The 27,777-nt window shown below is 34.3% G+C and overlaps 5 protein-coding genes and 3 pseudogenes across 6 annotated transcripts; 3 read left to right on the top strand and 5 right to left on the bottom strand.

Moving 5' to 3' along the window:
- Positions 1–157: 157 nt before the first annotated feature.
- LOC106447492 lies at positions 158–3,435 on the bottom strand. Its single transcript, XM_013889425.3, has 3 exons — positions 3,178–3,435; positions 1,542–2,051; positions 158–931 (listed from the first exon to the last, which is right to left on the bottom strand). Exons 1-3 carry the CDS (start codon positions 3,287–3,289, stop codon positions 351–353), a joined length of 1,203 nt encoding a protein of 400 aa, XP_013744879.2. The 5' UTR covers positions 3,290–3,435; the 3' UTR covers positions 158–350.
- Positions 3,436–4,335: 900 nt separating this feature from the next.
- On the bottom strand, positions 4,336–5,341 carry LOC106450287 (ribosomal protein S14, mitochondrial-like). Its single transcript, XM_013891935.3, has 2 exons — positions 4,635–5,341; positions 4,336–4,555 (listed from the first exon to the last, which is right to left on the bottom strand). Exon 1 carries the CDS (start codon positions 5,130–5,132, stop codon positions 4,668–4,670), a length of 465 nt encoding a protein of 154 aa, XP_013747389.1. The 5' UTR covers positions 5,133–5,341; the 3' UTR covers positions 4,336–4,555; positions 4,635–4,667.
- Positions 5,342–5,862: 521 nt separating this feature from the next.
- LOC125609360 lies at positions 5,863–7,216 on the bottom strand (annotated as a pseudogene).
- Positions 7,217–7,572: 356 nt separating this feature from the next.
- On the top strand, positions 7,573–9,639 carry LOC125609359 (annotated as a pseudogene).
- Positions 9,640–15,632: 5,993 nt separating this feature from the next.
- Positions 15,633–18,028, top strand: LOC106450284 (gibberellin 2-beta-dioxygenase 3). The gene is made up of 3 exons (XM_013891932.3): positions 15,633–16,303; positions 16,414–16,753; positions 17,368–18,028. Exons 1-3 carry the CDS (start codon positions 15,903–15,905, stop codon positions 17,632–17,634), a joined length of 1,008 nt encoding a protein of 335 aa, XP_013747386.2. The 5' UTR covers positions 15,633–15,902; the 3' UTR covers positions 17,635–18,028.
- A 316-nt stretch (positions 18,029–18,344) lies between these two features.
- LOC125609357 (katanin p60 ATPase-containing subunit A-like 2) lies at positions 18,345–20,905 on the top strand. Of its 2 annotated transcripts, none has more exons than XM_048780689.1 (11): positions 18,345–18,571; positions 18,905–19,012; positions 19,124–19,164; positions 19,261–19,326; positions 19,412–19,519; positions 19,602–19,668; positions 19,743–19,827; positions 19,938–20,101; positions 20,171–20,272; positions 20,361–20,583; positions 20,670–20,905. In XM_048780689.1, exons 1-11 carry the CDS (start codon positions 18,530–18,532, stop codon positions 20,801–20,803), a joined length of 1,140 nt encoding a protein of 379 aa, XP_048636646.1. In that variant the 5' UTR covers positions 18,345–18,529; the 3' UTR covers positions 20,804–20,905. The 2 variants fall into 2 exon arrangements, with proteins under 2 accessions (XP_048636646.1, XP_048636645.1); XM_048780688.1 differs by having other exon boundaries at positions 18,346–18,571; positions 18,878–19,012.
- Positions 20,906–21,158: 253 nt separating this feature from the next.
- LOC106447491 lies at positions 21,159–24,389 on the bottom strand (annotated as a pseudogene).
- A 224-nt stretch (positions 24,390–24,613) lies between these two features.
- LOC125609358 (LWamide neuropeptides-like) lies at positions 24,614–25,747 on the bottom strand. Its single transcript, XM_048780690.1, has one exon. The coding sequence runs from the start codon at positions 25,745–25,747 to the stop codon at positions 24,740–24,742; it is 1,008 nt and encodes a 335-aa protein (XP_048636647.1). The 3' UTR covers positions 24,614–24,739.
- Positions 25,748–27,777: the final 2,030 nt, after the last annotated feature.

The following is a 27,777-nucleotide window of genomic DNA, read 5'->3' as shown; positions in this document are numbered from 1 at the left end:
TATCCAAATCCTACGGTTTTTATAAAATTATATGCATTCGGTTTATATGGTATATACCAAAACCAAACCATATTGTCTATTTCGGTTCGGTTCGGTTCGGTACGGTTCGGTTTTACCATATTGAACAGCCCTAATCTAAACCGTAAGACCCTGAACCTTGATCAAGTCTTGTTTATCAAAACGTCTTACATTGGACCATGAATTACAATAAATCATTAAAACATAAAAGACTTTCTCATTCATAGTTACCTTGAACCGATACTTAACCATACAACATTGGAACAAACCTATAAATTCCCGGTCTGCCCAATACATATATTCTGATCCAGGGACATCTAAACCGGAATAATCTAGATAAAAACCAATGCGAGAACCAGAACCAAAACCGGAAGCCCAAAACCAATTCTACTAGACCCGGAGAACCAAACCCTGACGTCATCAATCACAGGCCCACACAAGGAGCTCATATCGTCCATCCTAGTATTGTAATAAACGCTGTAGAAAGCAATCCTCGTACGGTCCGCCTTCGCCGTGAAATTCAACTCGGAGACTTCGAAACTAGAGTTCGCTTGCGCCATGTAGTGAAAGTTCTGCGCTTGATCGCCAGCAAACGCCATTACGGCCAGAGGCTCCTTGCACTTGTCGCCTGCGTGACCTAAGGAGAAAGACATCTTGTACGGTACGTTGGCCTTTGTCTCAACCATTTGAGAGATTATGCCTTCTTTGCCCGATAGAAGCTCCACCGCTCGCTTTCCCTCAGGGACCGAGAAGTGGTCTGAGTCGATGAACCGGACTGCACGGTTTGATTCGACGGTCCAGCCGGGAAGAGAGGAGGTTTCTTCGTCGAGGTTTGTCGGAAGGAGAACACCTAGGGTCGTGTTTCTGAACATCCATGGACCTTCTTCGAAATCTCCGTTAACTACAGCATTGCCTGTTAAAATTTAACAGTTCGTTATTTTTAATGGCGGGAAGTTTGGTTCTGTTGGGGTAAAATTTAGCAGAAGTCATAACATTTGGTATCAATAACAGAAAATAAGGGAAATTCAGGGGCTAGTTTTGAATACATGCTAAATTTAGGGGTATATTTGAAGTTATATAAAGTTTGGATGTTCAAAAACATAAATTAAGGAAAATGATTGGGTTATGTTGGCAAAACAATCATCACTCTTTATTCTTTAATATGTAAAATGTTTTTATTCTTTTCTCTTTTTTTCGCAATATAATATATTTTCATAAATCAAAATAAAATTTAATTTCATCAAAAATACGTAATCAATTATGTCCTACTCATTTTTATTTATGATTAATTAAACTAATTTCAATTTATATTTCCAATGATATTTTCTAGAAAAAAAGTAGATTTTTGATTTGTGTGATTTAGTACACAACATCGTACATTCTTAAAGAAGGCAAGTGCGTATGTGCTAATTGTACTTTAAATGTCCCCAATTGGTATATAATTAAACGATTTAAGAAATATGGGCAGCCTAAACCAATTAGGAAAACTTGAGGGGTTATTTTAGCAAAAACGAAAACCTCACCTTTGGGTTTATCAGGAGTGAAGAGTTTCTTGAGGGCGATGTCATCGATGATTGGGCCACAAGTAGGATCATCCTCCATACCAGGATTCCTAAACACCAACCGGACACGATCCTCAACCGCTTCAAACGCCCAAGCATAAGGGTCCCACCCTTGAACGCTGTAAAGCGTTTGCAGGTCAATGGTCTGCGACGCGATGGGCTCATCTGAAGCCACCGACACGTTCAGCGACTCGAGCTGCGCACACGTGCGTGCGGCGCTGAACGTGACGGAGTAGATAAAACCTTTCTCCACCGCGAGTTCTTGGCTGATCTCTGCATCGTTTCCTAACCTCACGGCGTGGCGTCCCTCGGGAACGATCAAGATCATCCCTCCTTGTTTTTGACCGGACTTTATTAGCTCCACGGTGCCGTCAGATCGCCAGCTAGGGATCTCGGTGGAGTCTTGGACCATGGCGTCATCAGGGAAGCCGTTTGATGGTGGAGTCTCGAAGTCGCCGTTAACCACCAAGCCTGTAAAAAGACAAAATAGGAAATTAATTACTAAGTCCGTTTCACTAGTCGTTTTATTACAACAAACAATGTTTTTATGTTTCAAAACTATCATTAAAAAAAAAAAAAATCTTACAACTGTACTTGTAATAATTTATGAAGGGAAAAAGGGATAAGTACGGTATTTAAATATGGTGTCAGAAAATATTACTCCTATATGGGATGGAGATGGATAACAACAATCAGTTGGTCCCCTACACAACAATGATATGTTTCATCTTCAATGTCCACTTTTGGGCCTTACATTCTCTCAACAATTTGCAATCTAGACAAATTATATCCTCCGTAATAGATTCTCTCTCTCGCATTTCTCGTGAGGTCACACTTACCAGCGGTTTGTCGAGTCTATTATTATTAAAAAAAATGAACAGAGAAACACGAGTAAAGAGAAGACACGAGAATTGAACCGTTTCATCACCGTCCACGCATTAACTTTGGTGGGAATCACACACATTGGTATGAGTTATGAATATGTGGGTCGTGTGTCTACATTTACGAGTGCCCTTTTCCTTAGGGCAGGGAAATGACTAGTCGAATTTAAGGATCCAATTAATAGTAGTTTTCTAAAGAGTGAAGACTGATAAAAATAGTTTTGACAGTTAAGGAGCTGAGGAGGGATTTTCTATTCTTTTACCTGAACTGACCCATAAAGCTTTTATCTTCTTTTACTATTGTGATGGTTTAATTTGAAAATTAATAAGAGATTTTTATTCCAAGATAAATGATCCTAACTTGATTCATTGCTCAGCTAACCAGCAGTCAAACAAACACACAAAGGGGAAAGAAAATCTTAATACTAAGCAACAGGGGACTTAAGATGTGAGATTGGGGTAAAACCCTGAAACTGGGACTCTAGAAACAAAGTGAAGATTATATAACTTTAAGCTCCTTAGCCAGATCTGTAAGTAACCCATTTTAGAGAGAAGAAACAGGCAATAGAGGCCACGGTGCATCCATGTTTTGTTCTTGGAACAGAGAGAACAAACAATCATATGCTGTTTACATCATTAGAAACCCCCAAAACCAACAAGCAGTCTAAACCAAACCAAGAAAACTGATGAGATTATGTGAGTGAAGAACAGCGTACCGTCTTCGACCGGCGAAGTTTTGCCGTCGGAGGCTGCAGCGAAGACGCAGAGACCAACCAGAAGCATTAGAGTGGAAACCAATTTGCAACTATCATTGTTGTAAAGCACCATCTCTACCTCTCTCTTTCTTTCTGAACAGTCAAAGTGTTACTGTGAGTTCTTTTGGGGCAGTGTGAGCAAAAGCAGGGAAGTGTAGTGTCCTTTTTATCCTAAATCCTCCCAGCTGTTCTTTTTGTTCTATTCTTTAATTATTTTAATAGCTAAAGTTTTGGAAAAAAAATAACCAATGAGGTATTGAGGGATATGTCAAAAAAAAAAAATTAGATTGAGAAAGGTAGCCATTTTGGCATTTGTGGACCCTCTTGACCACAAACCGCGTGGTGGTCGTAGTCATTGGTGCTACATGATAGTGGCTTCTTACTTAGCTTCTCTCATATAGTCTCATTTATTAAATATGGACCAGTAGCAACATTTCCCTTTTTGTAAACTTCGATGAAAACTGTGTAGACAAAAAAATAACAAGTGGGGAGTCATTGTTAGCACATATTTTAGACACTGATGAATAGACTCAGAAACATTATCACTAGAACACATTAGTAGAAATGTGCTCTCACTGCTCAGGCAAAACCGTGAACCCTGTAAGTATATAGCAAAGTCGAGGATTCTCTCAGAAACCTTACTCCAGATGGTTGATTGTCGATGATACTGTTGGTTAGTCATCACAACTCTTCTGCTGCTCTTTTTTAGACTCGGACCACATTTGAAATGCTGAGTCAAGTGCTTTTAAAGAGATTGTGTAATTTTGGAAGATGGGGTAACTCACGGATGGTCTTATGTTTTATTCATAAAAAAAAAACTAAGAAGCTTGGGCAGCTAAGATGCTGTACGCTCTCACCTTACTATAGAACAGCCTAAAGCGTTTACTTATAGCCACGCACATAAAGCATACAACATGAGGAATGAATCTATTCTTTAAATTTGTTTGGGTTAGTCATTATACTCTTCTCCTCGGTAATTTTTTGACTAAACAAAACATACAACCTAACACTTGAACTTTAAATTCCAATATAATTTGTTCCTTGGACCCTTTTTTTTACACTACTACTTAATAACCTTTTACTTACTTAGACAATGCATTCGACATTATGCCTTTTAAAAAAACTACTAGTCAATTCATCAAAAATTACAACAAAATAACATCTTGACAAGTGTTAATCTTATTCAACGAGAATCGCTAGAATAACTTCCACAATCTTGAACGGGATCATAAAATAAAAAAGGAGCAGCACTTGTGTTATAAGCAAAACTAAGTTTTGTAATGAATCATTACACCAACAGCTACTCAAAATCTAGCAGCCGCCAAAAGTTGTTTGATTCCTAGAAAAAAAAAAGATTCATCCATCAGACATTACACAAATACACAGAACAATAAATATAAACTCAAAGCTACACTTACTTTATGGTTCGGTCACTTTCCTTGCAAAGCCCCTTACCAAGACGACTTCTTTATACCCATCAACTCCCCTTTATTCGCCAACCCACGGAAACAGATTCTCGACATCCGAAACAGCTCCGTCACGGACCTAGACCGACCAGTGAACACGCACCTGTTCCTTATCCTCGTAAACGCACTGTTCCTCGGCAGCTTCGACAGCTTGTAACGATTCTTCTCTCTCATTTCGCTGGGAAGCTCCGGATCCTTGCAAAACGCTTTGTAGAGCTTCCTTCTCAGCTCGAATCTCGCCGCGAGCAGTCTACGTCTGTGATCTGCGCTGTTTCGCTTCACGCCTTGCTCCGTTCCGCTGTGTTTCGACGCCTGTTTCGCGAGAGTTGTGGAGATGTGTCTGGATTGGATCGGAGGTTTGACCGCGGATCGCCATAGCAGAGCTGGTTGAGAGAAGGAGCGTTGACAGTAGGAAGAGACGTTGGTTAGGACTCCTCGGAGATTGGCCATTGGCGGGATTGGATTAGGGTTTTGAGTTTCTCTCTGTTTTAGCTTAGCTCACTCCTCGGATCGATTCGAAGCTGCTTCTTCTTCTGCTTGCGACTGGTGAAAATGGTTCTGGGCCTGTTTAATTTGGGCTCGGTTGGGCCTGTTATTATGAATTATATAAGCCTTTCTTTTTGGTTTGAAGAAAAATAATGTTAATTCAAAATCCACAAGTAGCAACTTTCTTTCCCTCGGTGTTCTTTTTTTTTTAAAGACTGATTTGATAATTCTATTTCGAGTTATGAAAATTATTAAATTTACGAATTTGTAACCGATAATTTTTTAGTTTTGTAAGAAAAATTCACGACTGAATTGTATTTACATGACATTGAGTTGCGTTCTAGTTCTAACTAAAATTCACAGTTCAACTTTTTTTTATATTGAACTGTTTTATAAAAATTAACGTATAACGGTTTTATTTAAACTTTGTCAAAGCTTTATTGTAAGTTTTTTTTTTTCATTAGTTTACATATTTGATACAATGTATTTTGGAGTCGAGCCTTAAACCTTATAGTGTAAAAAAATTAGTGAACTATTAATTAAAATAGTGGACCAAAATAAATAAATAAATATCTCCTTGTTCTGATGAACGACTGTGTGCTTAGTCTTCAGGATCATGTCAAAAAATATTAGTTATTATTAAAATTATGATGTCCATGTTACTAAATGATGTCCATTTGTGTCTTCCTCTGCATACGGATAAATGTTTTTTTTGACAATATTTGATACTGAAGAAATGGTATATTATAATGACATATTTAGATTGTTCTATTTGTTATAAGTTGATGTATTTTTCAAGAGTAGTGTACCATATGTTTTTATCAATTCGTGGAAACAACACCATTTCTTGAAGTTATTGAACATATCATCCATGTCACTTTTATTTAGCCTCACGTGGAGTTGAGTTAACCGTTTGTCTTTTCTTGCTGTCTTCAATTTCGTGCTTGAGAGATTCCATTACTTTCTTGAACTCATCTAATGTGATTTCGTGACTCTCACTTTCCTCTGAGTTTCCAGGCCATTGTAGACCCATCTGAATCTCCCTGAACCTGTTGAATGCCTCCTCGACTTGCTTCCAAGGATCTCCACGAAAGTAATATATTATAGTCTGAGATATAAAAAAAATCATTTGACACTAAGCGAAAATAAAATGATAGATAGGATTTTAAAGTAACAACAAAGGACTACAGTTACTTGCCTGGTAGAGAGGACGCCTTGCATCTGTTATGAAATCATCCTCTAAGCACTTACATTTGAAGCCTCTTCAATGTTTCCCTATTATATATATATTGTTTTAACTTTTTATAAAGATATGCTGAAAATAATCATACTTATGATAAATGAATGTAAAGAGCAAACCATGTAGATCAACATCTCCACAAGCAACATCTCAATCTCATAAGCCTCATGACCTTTTCCTTCTGCTTTTGCTTTGTCCAGTGCTTTCTTCAATATCTCAACTCCTTTTGCTTCTTTTCCACTCATTTCCATCTTCACAATGTCTCTCTACAAGAGGAAGAAGAAAATAGGGTTCTAACGACTTCAAATTTAATCCTAAAGGGTAAAAAGATTTTGTATATGAAACAACCTGAAGCAACCCGAAATCCGGCCTTTCCCTGGAAAGCAAAGATTCAAATTCAATCTCAGCATTTACAAGGGAAGAAGTATCAAGATGATATGAGTGCAAGTCAAGCAATCTCTGCAATGCCACTTTTCCTCCTCGAATAGCCCCCATTGAAACAGATCTAGAGAGGTTTTTCTGATCCTTTCGACGTCTTGCTAAAGAAGTCTCCTTACTAATGCTGTTATGGATGCCTTTTCTGATATCTCGACCATTGTTGTCGTCCTTCTTTCTCCATAACCGATGATTTATGTAATTCCAAGCGACATATGCACCAGCAAGGAAGAAGACGGGTGCAACTGCTGCTCCATACTTTGTTTTCATGGTGAACCTGTTCTTGGACCGATTCACCATATACTTACCTAAATTATTTGTTTTGTCTGATTCTTTTGTTATGAATGTCAATATATTTATATTTTTTTCCTTCTTGAAAGATTCTTTTATATACAAAGAAAATTGGTTTGCAAAAGGAAGACGAAAGCGCACATTCAAGTTATTCTAATGTTATAGTCTTGCATCGCAAGTAAAGAAGTTAATATACTTAGAAGGCATACGAACAAAGAATATGGCGCCACCGGTATATATAAGTTTCCGACACTTTGGAAAGAATAATAATTTTTTTTACATAATTCCTAATCAAATAGAAATACACTAGTCTTTGAAGTTTGTTAATTCAAAAGAGAATATCAGAACAACATTTTCAGAAAAGAAACAATACAAAACAGTAAATTAGAAAAAATATGCTTATATTAGTATATACGTACTTGCTTGTTTAAGCAACATTCTTTGATGCCTTTCTGCCAAACTGGTTACTTCCGTCTGAAGTAACAAATTGATGCTTTACTTCACAAACCCTGAAACTGTCACATCTTCTATGCACGTGGGGAAATTAACAGGAACAAAAATTTAAGAACCAATCTCTAACATAAGATCAACCAAATGCAATAAAAATCCATTATATTTTTTTTTTCAACTCATAAGAAGAAAAATGGCTTCTACATTTCTTCTAGGCCATACGCAGAAACTAACACTTCCTTTCTCTAATTTTACCTCCTCACATAAACCAACTCTTGGATCTCAAAAACCTTTTCTTGTTTCTCCCTCCAATGGCAGTCCAAGCGGTCGTTTGTTCATCAGATCTCCAATCACGATGGCCAAATCAAATAGCAAAAGTGATTATCAAGATGATAAAAAACTCTTAAAGCCGTTAAAATGGCGGCGGGAGCATCCCTTGCACTTGCTTGTGCCTTAGGTATTTTCGGCTTTAAGATAAAGAATATGAGCTATTCTGCCGCCGCAGCTGGGCGTCCAAGCGCCGCCGACATGATCATAACCGGGAAGCCAACCGCAGCTGTATCAGAATCTTCAGGGATGTATCCTTTGCCGGCAAAGTACGCATTGCAGTCTCTCTTTGAAGTGAGCTCAATGCTTGCTTCGGCTAAACCCATTCCTTCTCAAAGACCATTCAATCTTCATAAACTCCCTTCATTGCCCTCAAAGGAAGATACTGATTCCATCAAGGTATACTTTGCAAACTTATAAATTCAAAAGGATTGCTCGGTTCTGTTTTACTTATTACCCAAAAAGGTGTAATGAAATCTAACAAACAAAAATAAAAATAGGGTTTTCTGCAAAAAAAAAAACTTCAATGTGATCTTTTTCGCTATTTTAGTTTGGTACCTCTATTTCCATATTATAAATATTTATATACTAAGAAGAGAATAATTATGGATATAGTTTGTAAATAAAAATATTACTATGACGACGTGCTCTGATTTTTTTAACATCTCTCAAAGCGAGTTTACATAAACATTATGCAAAATACAAACAAAGCTATTATTTGTTTACTTTATATTAAGAATCTTTCGATACCCTATAAAAATTCATATAATTTCTTTACAAATTGACACCATATATCAAGTGCTACAAGCCTATAACTTTATAGCCACAAGATCAACCAATTTAAAAAGAGAGAAAATATTTTTTTTTTGAGCAAATGAAAGAAAATATTTAACAATCTTTTAAACTGAGGGAAATATAGATGGAGGCAGTGCGGAAGATGAAGGAAGGAAAATGCGAGGAGGCGGTGCAGCTCCTTCGCGACGCAAACATGCGATACAAAAACGAGCCCGAGGCCGCCTTCAACGTGCAGATGGCCCTAGTTGAAATTTTAATATTGCTGGTGATTATTTTATTATTTTCGTCATATGCATATGCATGCAAGTCTAATTTCTTTGTATTAAACATTCTTGTATATATGTGATTAATGGTTAGTATATTTCGATGATATTCTAGGAGAGGTATCAAGAAGCTGCTGAGTACAGTTGTCTAAATGATGAGAATGCCCTAATTTCTGATATTCGGATCCCTCTTTATAAGGTTTATCAACATAATATAAATATGTGTTTATGGACTATATTAATTAAACGAATTTTATCGCAGTGTTTAGTTGTTATAAAGCTAATGGTGTTTCATGTACAGGCAATTATATACACAATGCTAGACAAAGATACAGAAGCCAAGAAGTATTGGAAAGAATTTAGAAAATCCATTGGCGAAGGATTTGACCCTTTTAGTTTCGAAGAGTAATTACAACATTTTAATTGGAAGCTGTTATTAATACTTTTGGATCGATTGTTAAAAATATATTGTCGTCCTTAAGAAACAAAAAACATATCTCCCAGCGGCTAATGGTGGATTTCAAAACTTCATTTGATTGGGGACATCCGATAAAGCAAGAAAAAACTAATGTCGTATCTTCAATAGTTGTGTTTTTACCTTATATATTTAATATATTTCTTGTTGTATAACATTTATGCATTTAACCTAATATTGCTTTTAAAAATCTTATTTCAAAGAAAACCCATGTTTGATAAATAAGTCCAGGGGCTTATCAAAATTTATGTCCATACCTATCCAAACAAGATATAAGTACATATTTTAAAAGGTATATTATAGATATTTTGCTAACTATATTAGATATATTTGTAATTACGTTTTATTTACATATTATTTATGACATCCGATCTAATATACACATGTTTATATTTTAATAATCTAAAAAAAATAAAACTATCCAACGAAATTTTACAACATAGTTTGTTAATACTCTATAACTAGCTAAAAATGTGTCACAAAGTTTGGCTTGAATCGGTGAACGATTCTTGAAAACGGTGAATACACTTAGGGCATCTGTATTGGGGGTCCCTTAAAGCATCCCTTAGGGGAAGGGGGTGGGAACCGAGGAAGAAAGAGAAGGGAAAAGCCCTTAATTAAGGGCTGTCCCTTACTCTCTAATGACCAAAAAAAAAAAAAAAAAAAAAAAGCATAATAAGGGACTCTCTCCCTCTCTCTCTTCATCCCACCAATAAAGATGCCCTTAGTCACCAGTCACCACCTAGACAAGTGGCACGAAGTACATGTACGTAGACTGATATCTATTTCATATACCAAAATGTCTTCAACATCACGTTCATAGATCCACTGTATATAAAGAAAAATGAAAATTGCTATTTTCTGCAAACTACGTACGCATAGTAACAAATATGCATTTCCAAGATATATGTGTCGCAGCGCCGCCGATAAATAAATTCTAGCGTAAAAACATATATGTATTTTACGAAAATAATGTGGGCTAATATATATATATAAGTAAATAAATAAATAAATTATGCTTCCCCCATGAATTGAACAGAAATATAGTGTCTCCATATATAAAGACAAGCATGCTATTAATAGAAACACGCATACGTACGTAGGCACAAAGAAGTAGGTTGTGCAACACTGCACAGAATCACAGCCACGTGAAGTGTCAATGTTCAGTTTTCGACGACTCATCGTGGTTTAATACATTTCGCTGATCATTTTGTCACACGTGTCATTATGGATCACTGCCAAAATCCAAATTGATTCTTCTAGTAAAGTTACACATAAAAAAATTACAGAGACTCGTTGTTCCCAAATTAAAAGGGATATTTACAAAGAAAGTTGACAAAAAAAACATATTTACAAAGGTCAATTTGCTAAAAAAAAATACAAAAATTAGATAGATAACATTGATTTTGAGATAATTAATAAATTGACATTTAACATGTTTTTTTTTCCGATTATGTCCATTCCAGTTGCAAGTGGTCGGTTAAAGTGAAAAATAGATGATATAGTTGGTTGTAAAACTCTACTATTAATTATTACACCACATAATATCATTAACACCATACATTTATTTATCACATAAATATGCATCCGAATTTTTTATATCATATCGTCGAAGTAGTATAGAACTCCAAATCCACTCACAACTTCTAAATACCAAACCTTACTTCAAACCCCAACCCCAAAAATACTAAACCATAAACCTCATCCCTCCTTCTAAATACTAAACCCTAAACCCAAATATAAACTTAAACCCTAATATTATGTATTATTAAACTATACTATATAATTATGAATTATATAATAGACTTAGACTTGTAAAGTAAAAATAGATAAAGAATGAATATGCCAAACAATCGATGGATAATAGTACCAATCGTATGTATGTAGGTGACTGAATCGGAGTAAAAAGAGTATATATAGTTGTCAATATAAGTGAAAAGTAAAAATATAAGTGTTATTCCATTTCTTGCAAATTGTATAAAATACAAGAACCGTTCCATAAGATTTAGTTTGGTAATTTGATGTGTGCTACCACTGATCAATGAAAGAATACTAATTTACAACCATTATACAGAATAAACCATGAATTTATTTATTTATTAATGAACACGACGAAAACGAGAAATGTATAAATTGAAGGTCAAGACATATTGTTCGTTTTCACAAAAATAGTATAGAAATACAAGAGTTTTCTCTTCTGAAATAGTATAGTAACTTTACATAAATAGTTGCACTAAAGAACACATAAGCTATAACTTTCTTTCACCGCATATAGTATAGTCGGCGAGTTCATCTTATGTACATCTTCCTCTTTTCCAGACATGAAATACAAGCATCCACTGGCGAACAATAATTATTCATCACCATACCATAGCAGTGTGGCATACCATATAACAATTTAAAATAAATAACAAAGTAAAAACTCAAGATCGATGACATTAAATAAACTCAAATCAAATAAGAAATTGAGACGTCATCTTGTCGTTTTTTCCGGTGTCATCTTTTCCTCTAAACTCAATTCTGCAAACCTGGAATCTGTGCTCCTTTTTTGCCGTTTGAGACCTCGTAAGTTTTTTTCTTCACTTTTTTTTTGCGTAGATCTAAGAAGAAACCATATCATTTTCCTCAAATGAACCACTAAAAATTTTCTGAAAATAATGGGTGAATAAAAAATAACCACGATTTACCTTTTCGAGAGTAATGGATATAATTATTATTATTAATGTTTTTTTTCAGGTTTTTCCGGTTGTTGTTGAAGGTAATATGATAATATTATATAAAAGAGATGCAGTGTATAGGTGAAGTAGAATATTTGATTAGAGAATAAATTATAATTTGCTTGAAAATTATACAATGCAATTTTCATATTTACAAACTCTTACCTAGGGGTGAGCGTTCGGGTACCCATTCAGGTTTGGATCGGGTATTTCGGATTTTCGAGTATCTCGGTATAGAGGTGTAGAACCCGTTCGGGTATTTCTGTACTTCGGGTCGGATTCGGATATTTTTTGTTCGGGTTTGGTTATTTCGGATCGGTTCGGATATTTAGATTTTGAAAAAAAAAAATAAATTTTTCATTTCTCAAATTTCTTATATTTAAAAATATAACTTTCACTTAAATTTTTTTTTTTTTTTTAATAGATTGAATGGTTAATAGATTTGGACATAACATTTTGAAACTAAAAAGACATTAATTTGGTTATTGTTTTAAAATTTGGATGTAACTTTTTGTTAATTTTTGAAATAAAAAGTTTGACATACATTTTAAGTGAGTAGCAAATCATTTTCTTCGTAATTCTATGTATATCATATGAACTTAAAGTATGTGTAGTATCAATATAAATATTTTATATAAAATGAGAGATGAAAACTAGAAATATAAAGTTAATTATACATATGTTCGGTTATCTTCGGATATCCATTCGAGTTCGGATATTACCCGTTCGGGTTCGGATATCCAATCTCTCCTAATTTAATACCCGTTCGGATATTTTGTTACTTCGGTTTGAATTTCGGTTCGGGTTTTTTCGGATCGGGTTCGGGTGCGGCTTTGGATATCGGGTAAAGTGTCCACCCCTACTCTTACCTTCAACTAAAGAAACGACCTAAACGAAAAAGGACATAGCATGCAACTGGAGATTGAAATTTACAGTACGTAAACACGCACGCGCATGGCAAAACATTGAAGAACCCAAAAGGAGATGCGTGGAGATTGGAGAACCTCATGTTTTGTTGTTTTTATAACAAAGAGAACTACATGTATCAGACGTGCCCAGCACCTCCACGTAGCAAATTAGCATTACCTTTTGAAAGAGCGCTGATTTAACGATTTTAACAATAAAAGCTTAATTTTTTAACAATGGAAAAAACATGTGTCACCAGAGTTTTGATTTTTAACAGGTTCTCAAAGCTTATGTTTCGAGAACTTTAGCCGTCCTTCTTTCCTGCTATTTTATTCTTTCTATTTCAAAATAGTTATATTTTAATTAAAAACACAAGAATTAAGATATGTATTTTTCTAAAATATAGCACTAAAAATATATACTGAATTTAGTTCAACCAATAATCAAAAAAAATTATAAAACATCAATTAGTCACATGATTCAATAAAACTAAAATTAACATAAAAATATCAAAACATCATGTATTTTAAAACATTAAAATCTCTTTAAAACATCTATTTATTTTGAAACGGAGGAAATTTTTAATTGTTTTTATTTGGTTAGATATTCTTCTAAGAGATTTCCATTGTATTTTTTTTTTAAAAATAATTGTAGTTCTTGAGATACTGGTGATTTAAATTATGAGAAATTGGTAAGTACAAAAACTATATATTATTATCAGAATTAGTTAAATTTTTTAATATGTGTAAAAATACATAAATTTACATAATTTAAGAACATAGGGTATATCTTGAACAGTTGGAGGCCTAAGGGAGGCCCAAGACAGTTTTATATGAAAAACAAAAGTTTAGAAGTAACAAAAACTTTCAAAACATCATATCTTAATTTTGTTTCAATGTTTCATTTTCTTCTTAAACCTCGAAAATATAAATATACCCTTGATAATATATTGTATGTTTCTTAAACTAGGCTCTTCCTTTTTTTTCTTAGTATAGACCACAAGCCAATATTTCAAAATCCTTAACGGATCTAGTTGCCGACGTCCATAAAAGTATATAACGATTTTTCATAATTTTTTTAATAAAAAATTACAGTATTTTAAGGAAATTTATGTTTAGAATTTGGATATATTTTGTCTTCTTTTTTCAAATTTATTTTTTAAGAAACTATAGAAACCACTATTCATCGTCAAAAATTAAAGAACAAAAAAGAATACAAATTAAAAATGCATGTTTCTAAGGAGTGGATACTTTATTTGTTTTTTTTTGTTATAACAACTTTTGGCATTTTATATATATTATCTTCAATAAATTTCATTGTCTATCTAAAACCAAAATATAGCTTTCAAAATATTTGATTATTATATTATTTAACATATACTTCAACCCCAACCTCAATCTCATATTAAAAATGAAAGACATATAAGACCTTTGGAAACAATTATGTATATTAAAATAAGAATAATATTTATAGGGTGTAACTGGATTACAATATTTTGAAATTGAATGATGTGGAATAATTCCATTAATTCTACAGATGTTTTTACTGTTTACTGTGAATATAATGGAATGGTCATTCTACAAATTTCAAAAAGTTAATTAGATAAAATAAAAAAAAAACTATTTCATAACAAATTTGTTCATAAATAAATTTCTGATGTATTTCATTCCTATTATTCTATTTAAAAAAAATTGCCAAAACGGAAATATAGTTGTCCCTATGGTATAAAACCATATTTGTCCATTTATTCTACCTTTTACCCTTTTCATTTCTGAAATTTAATGAAATAAATAGTTTTATGAATCTAAAAAGTATTAAAAATATAGAAAAATAATAAAACACCTATACACACAAACATATTTTTTTGGTTAAAAAACTTGATAAATAAAATTTTAAAATTACGTTCCACTAACAATAGAATTCGTCTTCTACGGAAAATGAGTTAGTAGAAAACGAATTCCAAAATAAACAAGTTCATCTACTTTTTTAGAAGAAACAATCTAAAAATGATTAAAATTCTAAATATGGGGAATGCGAATTCTACTAATTGTAAAGATCACTACTTTTCTTTTGAATGAAGTTTCTACTTTTATGAAGTATTCTAAAATTTTGGGTATGCGAAATCTAAACTTAACACGAACGTTTACAAAAAGTAGAAATTGTATTCAGAATTTTTGGCATGGTTCTACACAGTGTAGAAGGTGCATTCTACGGATAAAATACCATTTTTTTTCCAAAAATTAAGAAAGTTTCAGTTAAGAAAATATTCTAAAAATATTCTAATTTCCTAAAACTTGTTCTGGTTAATTTTCTTTGTCAATATATAAAAAAAAACGATTTGAGCTTTTCTTCTTCATCAATTTATGATTTCTCCGTAGTTATTTATATTCCATTAAGTTCATATTAGTTTACCAGTTATAGCCATAAATTTTTTTGATTTTTAACTTATTCTCAAAAATACATTCACCTTATAGGTACCATTCACTTTAACCAGAATTTATTCACTTCAACAAACCATTGATTTTTTAATAATGAAACTGGTGGCCAAATTTTTTTGAATGAAGTTTAAAAGATGTACTGATTACATTTTGGAATATAATCGGCACCAAAGAGGAATAAATTTGTATTAACCAAATTGAAAAATAATTAAATAAACAAAACCAGCATTTTAAGAATAAAGTACAGAAAAACCTCGGCGCTACGTATGGCAAGCAACTATAAATAAAGCTAAGCAAACAACCTTTTCACCAAGGAAGGACTCTCTCTCTTTTCATCACTTCAAAATCTTTTATTCTTTAGATAAGTTTTCTTAAAAAATACTAAGAACATCAAAACATGGTAGTTTTGTTACAGCCAGTCACATTTAATAGCGACGTCTATGTTAACCCAAAATGCAAACCAAGTCCGGTCCCAGTCCCGGTTATAGACTTAACCGACGCAGATGCCAAAACCCAAATCGTGAAGGCTTGCGAGGAGTTGGGGTTCTTCAAAGTGGTCAACCACGGAGTACGACCCGATCTTTTAACCCAGTTGGAGGAAGAGGCCAACAAGTTCTTTGCTATGCCTCAGTATCTCAAAGAAAAAGCGGGTCCACCCGACCCGTTTGGATACGGTAGTAAACGGATCGGACCCAGTGGTGACATGGGCTGGTTAGAGTATATTCTCCTCAATGCTAATCATCATCTCTCGTCTACCAAAACCACTGCCGTTTTCCAGCAAACCCATGCAACTTTCAGGTAAAACCAAACCCGAGTTGTCATGTTCTTTAACAGGGGAAAAACAGAGCTCCCCTGTTTCTTGACTCTAAATGTCTTCTAACGTTAAAATGTAATCTGAGTTGAAACAGAGAGGCGGTGGAGGAGTACATGGATGAGATGAAGAGAATGGCTTGCAAGGTTCTGGAGATGGTAGAAGAAGAGCTAAGTATAGAGCCAAAGGAGAAGCTGAGCAAACTGGTGAAGGTGGAAGAGAGTGATTCTTGTCTGAGGGTGAACCATTACCCGGAGAAGGAAGAGACTCCGGCCAAGGAAGAGATTGGGTTCGGTGAGCACACGGATCCACAGTTAATATCGGTGCTCAGATCAAACGACACTGAAGGTTTACAGATTTGTTTGAAAGATGGGAGTTGGGTCGCTGTTCCACCTGATCACTCCTCTTTCTTCATTATTGTTGGAGATACTCTTCAGGTATTCTTTCTGTTGCAATTTTTAGTTTGTTTAGTGCTAAATATTCTCTTTTGATTTATTTTATCATCAAATTATAACTGATAGAATTCAACATATTGAGAGTTTTTTTTTTTAAATCTGAAATTTATATCCAAGTCTATACAAATCTTTCAGCATATAAACTAATATGGATACTTTACTAAGAAAATATCTAAACTAAAATATATGCTAGTATTTCAAAAAGCAAGAAAATCCACCATTTTCGGTTTAGAGTTAAGATTTCCTATTCAAAATCTTGTTAAGAAGACAGTACAATTTTTAAAACCAATTTAAATTGAAAAGTATCATGTGCAAATTTATGATTGGATAATCTGTTTTAGGATTCTCGGTTGACAATTTTTGTATATAAAAAAAATTCTATATATATGTAAACTACATGTTTTGGACTTTAGACTTACATATGATGTATGAAAAACTACATGTATACCTTCTTCACGTGACAAATTATATGAAACGAATCATGAAAGGAAACTAACGTTCCGTTTTTTCCTCAACTTTTGAATAACAACATATTGTTGTTTTAGAAAGAAATCACAAATTTCAATTTTTTGGCGGTTATATAATAACAATTGCAGGTGATGACTAACGGAAGATTCAAGAGTGTAAAACACAGAGTGCTGACGAATACAAAGAGATCAAGATTATCGATGATCTACTTCGCAGGTCCTCCGTTAACTGAGAAGATTGCACCAATGTCATGCCTTGTCCTAAAGCAAGAGGATCGGCTTTATAAGGAGCTCACTTGGTCCCAATACAAGTCACATTGTTACAAAAGTAAGCTTGGTGATTATAGGCTTGGTGTCTTTGAGGAACAACTTCCATTTTATATGTCCAATGTTTGAGTTATTTTTGTGTAAATTTTAGTTTTACTTTATTATAGCTAAATAATATCTTACAGTTTATATGTGTAAACAAGAGAAGCAAAACAATAAAATAAATGAGATTTTCTGATTATTCTATTTTTTTTGTATTTAGTCATTATCTCTTTCTAATTTTGGTTTATTTATAAGATAATAAACAGTGAGTGTTCTTTTTTTTGGACAAAAAACAGTGAGTGTTCATCTCTAACTTTTCTTGTATAGTTTCATATAAACATTCACTGAAAAGAGTGATGATTGTTTTCTTATTTTCTTATATAACATGAAAATTCTGTTTTCTTACCGGATAAACCTATCTTAAAGGGTTTCTTTGTTTCTTCTATTGAGGCCCATCTACATAACATAAGCCTAAGTAGACATCATTTTGCGGGTCAAAAAGCATTTAATCTGGGCTTCAAATCCTAAATCTGAAACAAAGTCCATTATCGAAGCCGAACACTTCTGTTGTTATTATCTGGATTTTATTACTACTACCAAGCACGTCCTAATAAGTGTGCCCTACGTCGGTCAGATTCATGTTTTATTTTTTTTAAAGGACAACTTATATTTTGTGTGGGTGTTAAAAAACCACAGTGAAAAAAAAAGAAAAGAATCTCTAATAATTTGGCAAAATTAATTATTTATTTATTTCATAAATAATAATTACAGATTTATATATGTTGAATATAATATAATTTAAGTAGTGTCCAACTGTGAATCACGTGCTTGCTTGTTTGGTGATGTAATGGGTTTCTTCAACTCTCCACATCGATCGGACAAGAACATAGAGAGAGAGAGAGAGATATTTGCTTCTTGTCCTCTCTTCTCTTCTCTCTTTTAGTTTCTTCTTCTCCTCCTGAGCCTTTGAGATCCATCAACGATGGCGACCGATGAGCCTTCTCTCACTCGCTGGAGCTTCCTGGTAAGCCCCGACGACTCTCTCTCTCTCACCTTAACTCGCATTCCTTACTTTTAGGACAAGGACTTAAATAGTTGTAGTAAATCGAAGTCAAACTCTTCAATGTCGCTTTAGACTTTTAAACAAAAACTGTTTTTTTTTTTTTTGAAATCACCGGAGAAACCGAGGAAATTTTTAAAATTTAGATGAAATCTAGTTGGAGTAGTGAGTGAACAAGGATCCCGTTTCGATTTCTCTACTACAGTCAAAGGCGTGAGCTTTGAGGATTAATCGATTTTTTTCAAGCAAAAAAATGTATGTATTTATTAGGAGTTTAAAACGTTTTATGATGCCAAGTTTGGGAGGAAGAAGCTGCCTGAAGAGCCCCAAGAATCAAAGCCAGAAGATGGATCATCCAGCAACAAGGAAGAAGATGCTTCCCAAGTCGCCACCAATCCATCTCAGGTGACCTTTTTTTTTAGCCTTTTCTTTAAACCTTAGAGAAGTAGTACTCTCTGTTGTGTTCTTTTGTCCTAAGATGACTCAAACGTTTATGGCTTTGTGATGATTTTCCAGGAGGGTAACACTAGGTTGACCAATGGGATACGTGAGAAGCCGTAAGAGATCTTTACTTCCCGTTTTGCTTTTCTAGTTATGGCATTGGGATCTAAGGAATGTGGTTAGCATAAGCACTTTAATGTTTCTTTCTGCAGGAAAAAGTCAATGTTCCCACCTTTTGAATCTGCAGAGACTCGTGCTCTCGCTGAGAGTCTGAGCAGGCAAGCCATCTTGTGCACTTCTCGCGTCTTGTGATGAATTTGTGTGTGTGTGTTTCATGGTTTGTTTGAATCCTTGTTTTTTCAGGGATATTATCCGTGGGAACCCAAATGTCAAGTGGGAAAGCATCAAGGGTCTAGAGAACGCTAAAAGGTTGCTCAAAGAAGCTGTGGTCATGCCTATCAAATACCCCTCGTATGTCCCTTCTTTGCTGTCTAACTTTCAGTTTATGTTTGGTGCTTGAATGATCTCAACTTGTGATTCTTTTTTTTTGCAGGTACTTTAATGGTTTACTATCTCCATGGAAAGGGATTCTTCTCTTTGGCCCACCTGGTACCGGAAAGGTGTGAAATGATTCCATCTCCAACGTGTTATTCCCTATTTCTTGCGTAACAAGTATTTGTTTGTGGTTCTGCAGACTATGCTTGCAAAGGCTGTTGCTACAGAGTGTAACACAACGTTCTTCAACATCTCAGCTTCATCTGTTGTTAGCAAATGGAGAGGTGGAACTCTTCTTTACACCTTTATTTATTACTCTTAACCATTAAAAAAAAACATTGCACCTCTTTGTTGAGTTTGTAAAGCCTTTTTTTTTTGGATTGTATTTTTTCAGGTGACTCTGAGAAGTTGATTAGAGTGTTGTTCGATCTAGCTAGGCATCACGCGCCTTCGACTATTTTTCTTGATGAAATAGATGCGATTATAAGTCAGCGTGGTGGTGAAGGACGTAGTGAGCATGAAGCAAGTAGGCGTCTCAAAACTGAGCTTCTCATTCAGGTACAAACTGCTCTAGATAACAAATCATTAGTAACAGATCTGATGGTGTTTTGTGTTCAAAACTTGTAGATGGATGGGTTACAGAAAACGAATGAGCTTGTGTTTGTTTTAGCTGCAACAAACCTCCCATGGGAGCTTGACGCAGCTATGCTCAGGCGTCTAGAGAAGAGAGTATCCTTTTTTCTTATTAAATGAAAAATTGGTTAACATTATATGTTTCTTCCTTTTGTTTTGGACCTTAAGCTAGTGAAATCTTTAGATTCTTGTACCATTACCTGATCCAGAAGCAAGAAGAGGAATGTTTGAGATGCTCTTGCCGTCACAACCGGGTGATGAGCCATTGCCTCATGATGTGCTGGTTGAGAAGTCAGAGGGTTACTCTGGCTCAGACATTAGGATACTTTGTAAGGAAGCTGCGATGCAACCGTTGAGACGTACATTGGCTTCACTGGAAGACACAGAAGAGATTGTGCCTGAAGACGGTAAGATCTCTTGTGAAAAGAATCAATCATTAGCATTAGTTTTTAGAAGAAAACATTTGACATTTTTAGTTTTTTTGGTGTTGCAGAGTTGCCAAAAGTTGGACCTATACTACCAGAAGACATTGACCGAGCTTTGAGCAACACTCGACCATCGGCTCATCTGCATGCACATCTGTATGACAAGTTCAACGATGATTACGGTAGCCAAATCATCAAGTAAAGTCGATGGAACATATATAATATGCCATCTAGAACATCATTATTTATAATGGAAGCATAAGATTTGGTTCTCTCAGTGACTTTTATTGGTTATTATATTTAAGAAGATAAAAAAAACTTCTAGTTGCTTTGTTGTACTCTGTTTCAGGGATAGAACAATCCCCTATTATTTCCATATTTTTGTGGCAATTTATTTTTAATAAATAAAAACTTAAATGTTTCAGCTTCTTGGTCTGTGTCAATGATGATCTTCTTGCTGGTCTGTCTTGATTGAAATGTCTATGGTGTGCAGTACCCAAAAAAAACAGCACCACGTCTTGGTGAGCGTTTTGGTAGATGTCACTAGAAACAACTGTTTTCATTCGGTTATCTCCTGACCAGATTTTCCTTTCTTTGATCGTTTTCTTGTCCTCTTCTTTGAACCGCTTTCACCGTTCTTTTCCTACAAAGAAAACGAATTATTAACCATCGGAACAGCTTAGTGTAAAAGCTGCTAAATCTATTATCTAACCTCTTGTCCACCAGCTTTATGTTCAGCTTTGGATATAGATTGAGGCCTCTTGGTATCGTTCGCCTTCTTTTTCTTCATGCATGACAGTGGGTTTGGACCCTGAAGAGTTTCGAGACAACAATGTGAGTTCACTCTTAAGAGACTTAACCCACAACACAGTGAAAGACATTTAATTTTTACTAATCAATAATATTTGTTAAAGTGAGTGTGTTTAATTGTTACATTTGCTCTATTTCGTTTGAATTGAGGCTTATCCTTCACACCGAGTCCATTTCTTGTACTGACCACTCGAGGCGTTTCCCATTGTTCGTCTTCAACTGTTCCTTCTCCTCTATTAGAAGCTAAGATTCTTGCAGTCTGTTTCTCCAATATCCTTTTCTCCGCATCAGTCATAGTTAACCGCTTTCTATCAGAGTCTTTGGCTGTCTCTCGTTGGAAATCAGAAGGTTGGTCGATCTGCAGACTGTTATTTAGACCATACAAAAGTGGAACTATAGACACCTGAAAGAAAATTTACAAAAAAAACGGATTATATTAATAAAAAAACTCCTCATCTACTCCCTGAAACAAAACAAGAGACTCAGCTCATCAGACGAACCTGCTGAAGCTTTTTCCGAAACTCGAAGTCCTGAGTTTACTCCAAGTACCTCTGACAAACACTCGTCTGCTGGTTTTGCCTCCTCGTGCTCACATCTAATAGTTCAAACTAAAGCAAATCAATTTCATATACACAATTAAACAATATCCAGGAGCACATCAAAGGAAAAAGAAACTAACTTTCAATACATAAAAGCTCACATTATCAGTTACGCAAATCAACTTCACAGAACCCATTACATTAGTAAGCTCATCACATCAAATTATAGCAAATCAATTTTCCTATAAACTATGCAAAATCCATGCTTGGAACCTAAAATAAAAATTGTTCCTCACTTTCTATACATTAGTTCAGACAAGACCAACGAGTTCATTACATAACCATTCTTGAGACCTCTCTTAGGACACTATAAAAAAAACAACACTGTAAGAACACTGAGAAAAAGGGAAACTAACTTACGTTGCTGTGCTAAGCATCTGCGCAGCCTCGAGAGACTCCGAGTAATCTTTACCAAGTTTCTGCAACTCCGCAAGCACACACCTGGTGGTGAAGAGCTTGACTGGACCTCCGAGGAGCTCGGAGACAACAGTGTCGGCGGGAGTGATCTCTTTAGAAACTAGGTGGTGGACGAAAGTGCCGTCGCAAAGGACTTTGAAGGGTTGTCGGAAACCGAAACAGACCGTGAAGAATCTCGCTGTTCTCCTGTTCTTCTTCTGCCTCTTCACTCTCATCTTCTCTCTCCACAGAAGCGATATCCAGAGGCGAAGATTTTCATACGGGGTAGTGGTGAATGGTTTGGAAGAATTGGTGGCTGAGGCGAGATTTTCATACGGGGTTCACACTGGGACTAGTTACGGTGGGAAACTGGTTTTGTTTTTCTATAAAAATCGTGGAACAATTATTCGTTGTGCGCAGATTTCGCTAGAAAGGAGGCACCAGGGAAGAAGAAGTGAGATTTGGGGTAAAATTGATGGGTACGATGATGTTTTGGTTGGTGGTGGTTTTTACGTTACGGAAACTCTAAATGTTATTGTTTGATGCATGAACTCCATCTCGGAAACTCTACTAGAGCTGATCTCGCTAACTATTATAGTATCCACGTTAGAACGCGGCTGTTATGAAATAACTTATAGGCTACGAATGGCAAGCAGATCAGAAAAACGCAGATCAAATATACAATGCAGATCAAGCAGAACAAATGCAGATCAAGCAGATCAAATGCAGATCAAACTCGTTTAACTAATTTATCGAATTAGCTTATTTAACGGAATGCTAAACAAAAAATTTATTAAATTAAATATTTAAAATTACAAATTATTATATAAAAACTAATTATTATTTTTATTAAATAACAATAAAATTAAAACATTAAAAAGTACAATTACAACAAACAAATCAACATGGAGCATTTTTATTTGCCCATAATGTATTTGCAATCATTTCTCTAACGTTTGCCATGAAATTTCCTTGTGCTGTTTCCGCTTCTTCCATATCATTTTGTTCAGCCGTAGATGTAGCATTCGGAATCTCTGTATGTTCATTGTATCAGCAAAATCTTCATCAGAAAAATTTGAAATTCTAATAAAATTATGTAATCCCATTGTTGCTGTGACCACTCTTTTCTGAACATGCATATCATATCTCAGAAATTCACAAAGAATCCTCCATTTCTTCTTCCAAACTCCAAATGTCCTCTCAATAACAGAACGCAAAGATGCATGATATCGATTAAATAACTCTTGTTTGTTTCTCGGAGGAGGACCACTTTCGAACTGTGACATATGATACCTCACAACCCCATTTCGTGAAGACCTATAGGGAGCCAAAAAGCCTTGTTTGTTTGGATAGCCAGAGTCAACGAGATAGTACTTATCGACTGGAGGTAAAGGAAAACTAGAATCATTGTCTTGCGCCATTGTGAGAACTGCTGTATCATGACATGAACCTGGTGCTCCATTCCAAACATATGTGAATAACATATTCAAATCACATATCGCCATTATGTTAAACGATGTAATATTGTGTCGATTCCAATACATTCCTTGAACTTCAGGCTTTAACACAAACATGAACTCCATCCATAGCTCCAACAAAACCACTAAAATAAGGCCAATATCTCTCATCCATTAGTAGTCGTTCTGGAACCCGTCTTAGTTCTTGTGTTGTTGGAGTCTTGATATAGTCACAAGCAAGCAATTCAGTCGCTCGAAGCACTTCAAAAAATTTTCGCTTCACTGTCTCTTGCGTTCGTCCAAATCGTAATCCAACATTTCTTTGAACTTCGTTATGCCCACATATCGTTAGAAACATGGCCACACTCTCTTCAATGCTTACATTTAATGTTGATTGTAAGCCATAAGCCGTTTGCAATTTCTCACACAATGTGCAAAACGTGCCAAGAGACATTCGTAATAGCTGAAGACAAGCAACATTATCTTCTTGTAATCGATCCCAAATATTTCTCCATCCCAAACCACCATCAGTTTGAGCTGGTCTTCTTTCAAAATATCGATTGTAATAACTTAATGATGGTTGAATGATTAACTCTTCAAACTGCTCATTTTCCAAATTCCACAACTCAATTCGCTCTTCATAATTTAGATTTTGAACACCATGTGCTCGTAACTGACATATACGAAATGCCTGCAATTTTAAAAATATGAGGTAAGATTTCAATAAGAGTTTTAAAAACTCATTAAATATTAAATAAACTTTTAAGCACAAAAAATAACTAAAATCAAATTGAGAAGTTCTTTATAATACTTAATAGATATGACGAAAACATAAAATGAAACATAACATAATTATTAATAGCAAACAATACGAAACTAATCTTCATCTTCAGATTCACTTTGATGACTTTCATTTAAATTTGGTCCTTGTTTCTTTCCCCAGATATTGAATAATCCTCCTCTTCTGCGGGATCTTGGAATTTGCGCTTCTGAAGAATAATTTGTGAAACCGAATTCTGGTGATACTCTCATATGAAGGTTAGCTGATATGCGACCTTCTGCTTCCAGAGAATCTCTTTGTTGATTATTCATATTTGTTTCAGCTTCTGGTCCCACTGAAAATCCACGTTGAATATTTGGAGGTGTACCCCATTGTGGAATATTTGATGATGAACCCCATTGTTGAACATTTGATGATGAACCCCATTGCTGAGCATTTGGAGGTGTACCCCACTGTGGAACATTTGGTGATGAGCCCCATTGCTGAGCATTTGGAGGTGTACCCCATGGAACATTTGATGATGAACCCCATTGTGGACCATTTGAGGATGAACCCCATTGCGGAGCATTTGGAGGTGTACCCCATTGTGGAACATTTGATGATGAACCCCATTGCGGAGCATTTGGAGGTGTACCCCATTGTGGAACATTTGATGATGAACCCCATTGCTGAACATTTGGAGGTGTACCCCATTGCTGAGAAACGTTGCCCAATGGTCCACCTGAAGTTCGACCCCATGAATTGTTTCCACCGGAAGATGGACTACCAGAAAAACTACCACTTAAATTTGGGTTTCCAGAATTCTGACCCGAGGCTAACCGCTTTCCAACAAACTCGCTGTCTCGTGTATATCCAGTTAGAGCTTGCAAAAACTGTAGCTTATCTTCACTACTGTTGTCAGCTCTATCAATGAAATATTTTCGCCAAAATCTGTCATCTTTGAATGCTTGAATGCATGCCCAATAAAATTCAGTATTCTTTGGAACTTCCATCGATTCAAATATCTTGATAGCCCTTTCGCATTCATTGTCATTATCTTGATCGAAAAAATCTGGACGCAGTTGTTGTAAACTTTGGCGTTGAAATTCTCTAAAACCATCCATCGTATCTGTTAGAGTTGTCTGAAAAGATTGTTTTTTCCGACTTCCTCGTGAACTGGTCCTTGCAGGGGCTCGTGAACTTCCACCAACTCTAGTTGCACCACTTTCACGTCTTGTTCTTCCTTACTTCACGATCTTTCCACCACGAATCAGATGCAGAAATTACAGACGTAACCGGATCAACCGAGATACCCGTAGAGTTTTGCATAAGCCCCGTATACTTCTTGTACTTTCTTTTCATTTGATCAAGTTTTTCTCTGAAGAACTTATAGTTTATATCAAGATTAAATTCGTGGTTGAACTTGTCAACTATAAACTCTTTACCAAGTGGTGACGGGTCTTTTAGACGATAATAATTCATAGCAAGTGCTTGGTCGTATAACTGAAGAAATATTCGTTCTCGTCTATGATCCCATTTCAAATATTCTTCACTCTAAAATTTTTAAAAATAAAAATATATTATTCACTAATTTCTAACAAAACTACTAATTTTAAATTTTAAATATAATAGTAAATATTTTACCCGTGTTGATGTTTCCGTATGAAGTGTACTGGAGTTCACGTTTTGTCCACGGTTAGACGCCATATCTACACATTTGAAAATGATATTAGTTTTCTTACATAATCAAATTTTTATTCTAAACTGTTATGTTATTTATATGAATAATTAAAAAATTAACTTTAATGAGCTCTATTAGATAAGATATAAAAATATTCAACTAGTAAAAATACATTTGAATTAAATACAAGACATAAATCATTTTTCTGTTATAATATATTTGTAGAAACTAAGTAAGTCTAACATAATATTATCCAGCATAAATTTCAAGTTTTGTATACATATTAACGTTTTTATAATTCACTAAAGAAAACAAATTATGTACCATAATTTTTCAATTATTATAATAAATATAGATATAGAAGACAACTTGAAAAAATAAAACAACTGGTAATATAATTAGTTTACTTGTATTTTCTGATAACAAATTTTAAACATAAAGTAGATGGAACTATATATAGAAATAAATCATATCAACTGTGTATCGAGTCCGTCAATAACTACAAATAATTAAATTATAGTTTAGCAAGTTATTGTTTTTTTTGCCAAAATTACATTTGTGTTCTTCTAATTTCATGTAGTGAAGGTCAACGTGTTTTCCTTTTATAGAGACATATGTATTAAATGAACAAACTGAATAACGTAAAAATATATTTGGTAACATAAATTAAAAAACAATCACGCCTACTATACGCTTTTACAACAATGAATTTACACAGAATTAATAATATCTTAAACTATAATCAGTGGTTGCAGAAGAAACGCATGCTAACTACTGAAAAAAAAATTAATTAAACACAAGATTAAAACGCATGCATGTGTTATAGTACATTTAAAATGAAAAAAAAATTTATTATTTCATAGTTTCAAAATATTAATTAATTATATCAATAATTATTTTAATATATAAATATATTAAACGAGAATACATGAAATATCAATAACATTAATAAATTCATTAAACTAATAAATATTTAATATAAGTAGATGATTAAAATGCATGCAAATTGTATCATATATTTTTTAAAGAATTAGTTAATTCATTTCTAAGTATTATTGAGTATACATTTTGACTTATTTTTAACAAATTATAATTATCAAAATAAAATTGTAGCTTAATTTTTGATTGTTTTTAGGGAAATTGCCACAAATACCACATTCATAGTACCACTTTTCATGTTTACACTAACCACTTTTATCCTCACTTTTAATGAAGGGTAAAATACAATTATACCCTTAGGGTTAACTAATATAGACTTAAGGTTTAGAGTTGAGGGGTGGGGTAGGGTTTTTGGAATGTGAAATTTATGATTTTAATAAATATATAAATACTTAAAAAATATAAAAAAATTAAAAAATAGTTTCAAACATAATTTTCGTTTTTCAAAAAGAAATTTGAAAAAAATTTAAAAAAAAAATCGAAAAAAAAAATTTGAAAAAAAAGTTTTATAAAAAAATTCGAATTTGAAAAAGT

The sequence above is a fragment of the Brassica napus genome, chromosome A5 (assembly GCF_020379485.1).
Source record: "Brassica napus cultivar Da-Ae chromosome A5, Da-Ae, whole genome shotgun sequence".
Lineage (NCBI taxonomy): Eukaryota > Viridiplantae > Streptophyta > Magnoliopsida > Brassicales > Brassicaceae > Brassica > Brassica napus.
The sequence above is the reverse complement of the archived record's forward strand: the minus strand, read 5'-3'. Positions and strand labels throughout refer to the sequence as shown.